Here is a 3,502-nt window from a genome sequence, read left to right on the forward strand (position 1 = left end):
ACCGGCATTGTTTCGAACGATTGTATGGATATACTGTCCGAACATATTATTCAGAACTGAAGTCTTGTAAGTAAAAGTGCTGAAGGCGAAACCCAATGTTTTATACATAAAGTGTTAAAGCCCAATAGTCCCCAAAGTGCAGTGCATAGAATCTTATTTGAAATATTTAGAGATTTGTGGTGACTGGAAGACCCCTGAGATGTTGCGAATTTCCGAGATGTAGGTATATCTAATCTAAAACGTATTTTTTGCATGGCTTGTATTTTTTCTAGTATGAAAACTCATTTGCTTGCATATATTTCATGAAATCTACAATCCAAACGGATCCGATCCGACATTCGTTTGAGAAGCAATCTAGATATGGTCGTTTTTGGGAAATCAGTGTCACTAACAGTGTCAGTGTCTATCTTTATGACAATTTTGACTAGATTTTACGGAAATGAAGAATAAAATCGATTGTTGCAGTTTTCGGAAAACTAATGCACTCACCATGGCATAATAGTGTGCCATGCGAAATTTAAACCGGAAAAATGAATCCGAAACTGAAGGCTTTCTGTCAAGCAGGTAGCGAATTACAGATATCATAAAGTGTAATATTTTATGTTTAATCGTCACATATTCTTCTACTCGCAGTATGTTGCATCTCGCAGCAACACCTAATAGCCTTGCTGGCGTTCTTCGCAATTGTCAACCAATACACCATGCGAATCTGCCTAAACCTTGCAATAACCGAGATGGCTGCTCCAACTAAGGAACCCGAGTCGGAGGAACCTCTCGCGACATGTCAAGCGTTCAGGTTTAAACAATTTCAAAATTTGTACGGTGAAGCCGAGGCAGGGGAAACATTCGACTGGGATGAGCATACTCAGGGTATTATCCTGTCGGCCTTTTTCTGGGGCTACGTATTGTCCCACTTTGTCAGTGCATTCGTTGCGGATAAGCATCCTAGAATTCTGCTGGGACTCAGTGTGTTGATAACGGCCATCATGACTCTACTGACTCCGCTGGCAATAGATATCGGAGGAGCTCCGCTACTAATAGCGGTCAGAGCGATCGAAGGAATTGGTGAAGGAGCAACCTTTCCGGTCTTGAGTGCCATCGTCGGTCATTGGATTCCACCTCGACGACTCGGATTTCTCGGATCGTTCATTTTTAGTGGAGGTCAAATCGGATCTCTGGTCGGAGGCATCGCAACTGGTTATATTATTTCCGATCTGCATAGCTGGCGGTTGGTGTTTTACGTGTGGGGAACGCTGGGTGTAGTTTGGTATGTTTTTTGGGTTTTGCTTGGATTCGAAAGTCCGGAAAGTCATCCGTTTATAAAAGATAAGGAAAGAGATACACTATTGGAGCAGTTTGCTGAGGCCAAGAAAGAAACGACAGCTGGTCCGATCCCGTGGAAAAGGATTTTTACCAGTGTTCCAATTTGGGGGCTTATTGCTGGACAGGTAATTATTAAAATTATTTGGAACTGTAAATCAAACGAATATCAGAGGTTCATGCTCTAAACTACCATTTGGCATTCGCATATTCGTTTGATATAATATAAATAAATAGAACGGAACGTTTCTATCATAATTGAACATCGTTTCAGGTCGGCCATGATTGGGGCTTCTATTTGATAGTTACGGATCTTCCCAAGTACATGAAAAGTGTTCTCGGCGTGTCAGTAAAAGATAACGGTCTGCTCAGCTACTTTCCATTTTTATGCATGTGGATATTTTCGATTGTAACCGGATGGATATGTGACATTCAAATTCGGAAAAAATGCGTTTCAACAAGCACAGCCAGAAAACTGTGGACCACGGTTGGGTCATTAATTCCTGCGATTTCTTTAATGGCTGCGTCTTATAGCGGATGTAACAAAACTGCTGTCGTAATTTGCTTTGCCATTTGTGTTACTTTCATGGGAGGTTTTTATCCGGGAATTAAAGTGAACGCAAACGATTTGAGTCCAAACTATGCCGGATTCTTGATGGCTTTCGTCAATGGCATCGGCGCTATAACAGGTTGGTCATTCATTTGGATTATGAGTACTCTTGTTCATTTGTAGTTGTGTCTCTTTTATTTGCTTTTTAGGAGTGATAGTTCCTTATATCGCAGGAGTTTTAACACCAAACGTAAGTAAATGCAATAAAAACTATAATTTAATGTAGTGCAATGAGTAATTCTCGTTCAAATGGGGCCACTAGTGACACTAGGTCTTCAAATATTAAAATTTTTGTATTTGGCTAAAAGTGGTCAAACAATAAAAATTACACTTTACCTCGAAACAGTAAACGGTAAACCCCTCGTTCGCCAAGTGGCCGGACAGTTTCCAAAAAAGTTGTTTTTAGCAAACCTTGACAAAAAAATCTTTATCACATGATATAACCCTAAAATTGCTATGAAAGCAATAACAAATGATAGTTTATGGGTTAATGCTGTACAAGGTACTATAAAATACTGCGCTCATCATATAACTGAAAAAATAATGTAAAGAATTAATGCAAATAGCATTAAAAAATCATTATTTGTGATTAAATCACAATATAACATCCTTTTTTAATTTTTGTTACGCTTACATTAAAAAAGTTCTTTATTTTACAAAATGAACGTCAAACGTGCATAATTACTGCTTCATACATTGTCGAAAAAATGTGACAAAAATTAGGATATTTCTATAAATTACAAGTGCAATTGCAATCCAAATCTTAAAACAATTAACGGGAAATTAGCAGTCATTAACTTTTCGTCGGAGAGCCCAATTTTGAAAGCAGTTTGTGGGCCCAAAAGCGAGCTTCGGTTTAAAGAAATATATTCGCTGCATTCTTCTTGTCAATCTGAACACAGCGAATATATTTTCATTTTCATGAATAAAAGTTTCGTTTCAAACAAAATAAACTGCTTCTGAAATTTACAGAAGCGACGACAAATTTCACCTTAAGCCAAAATATTTTTCCGAATTATCGAGTCAAGCATAATCAAACATAAATCATTTCCTGTTCACTTTTTTGGCATTACAGCAATCAATCGAAGAGTGGCGCTACGTCTTTTGGCTCGCCTTTTGGATCCTCAACGTCACTAACGTCATCTTTATACTTTTTGCCTCCGGAAATATTCAGCCTTGGAACGATGTGAACAAGGAAGCAAATTCAGACACAAATTAGTCTTTTGCAAACATTTTATAAGGAAATATATAAATCTCTAGAGAAACCGTCCAAAGCAATGAATCAATTCAAAGCGCCTGAATTCACTTCGTCTTGCACAGGCTGAGCCGTACCGTACCGTACGTTGTTGCATTCCGGTAATCGTCTGCTCCAACTCAACGTTGAAGCCGAGCTGTTGGAAACTAAACAAAACCACCGATCCGTATGGTGCTTACTGCGTTCCTGTTCAATCGTTGTGTTTAAATTTCACATAAAGCACCGATCGCTATCACTTGAATTCGCACAGTTCGGTGGGTTTTAAAAATTTTCTTTGTGTGACAGAGCTGTGAACTGTGACATTCCTGCCATGGTCG

The 3,502-nt window shown here is 38.7% G+C and overlaps 1 protein-coding gene across 1 annotated transcript; it reads left to right on the top strand.

Moving 5' to 3' along the window:
* The first annotated feature begins 498 nt into the window (after positions 1 to 498).
* LOC128740342 (sialin-like) lies at positions 499 to 3,149 on the top strand. Its single transcript, XM_053835881.1, has 5 exons — positions 499 to 564; positions 634 to 1,448; positions 1,595 to 2,009; positions 2,080 to 2,120; positions 3,006 to 3,149. The coding sequence occupies exons 1-5, from the start codon at positions 531 to 533 to the stop codon at positions 3,147 to 3,149; spliced, it is 1,449 nt and encodes a 482-aa protein (XP_053691856.1). The 5' UTR covers positions 499 to 530.
* Positions 3,150 to 3,502: the final 353 nt, after the last annotated feature.

This window comes from Sabethes cyaneus, chromosome 3, assembly GCF_943734655.1.
Source record: "Sabethes cyaneus chromosome 3, idSabCyanKW18_F2, whole genome shotgun sequence".
Classification (NCBI taxonomy): domain Eukaryota; kingdom Metazoa; phylum Arthropoda; class Insecta; order Diptera; family Culicidae; genus Sabethes; species Sabethes cyaneus.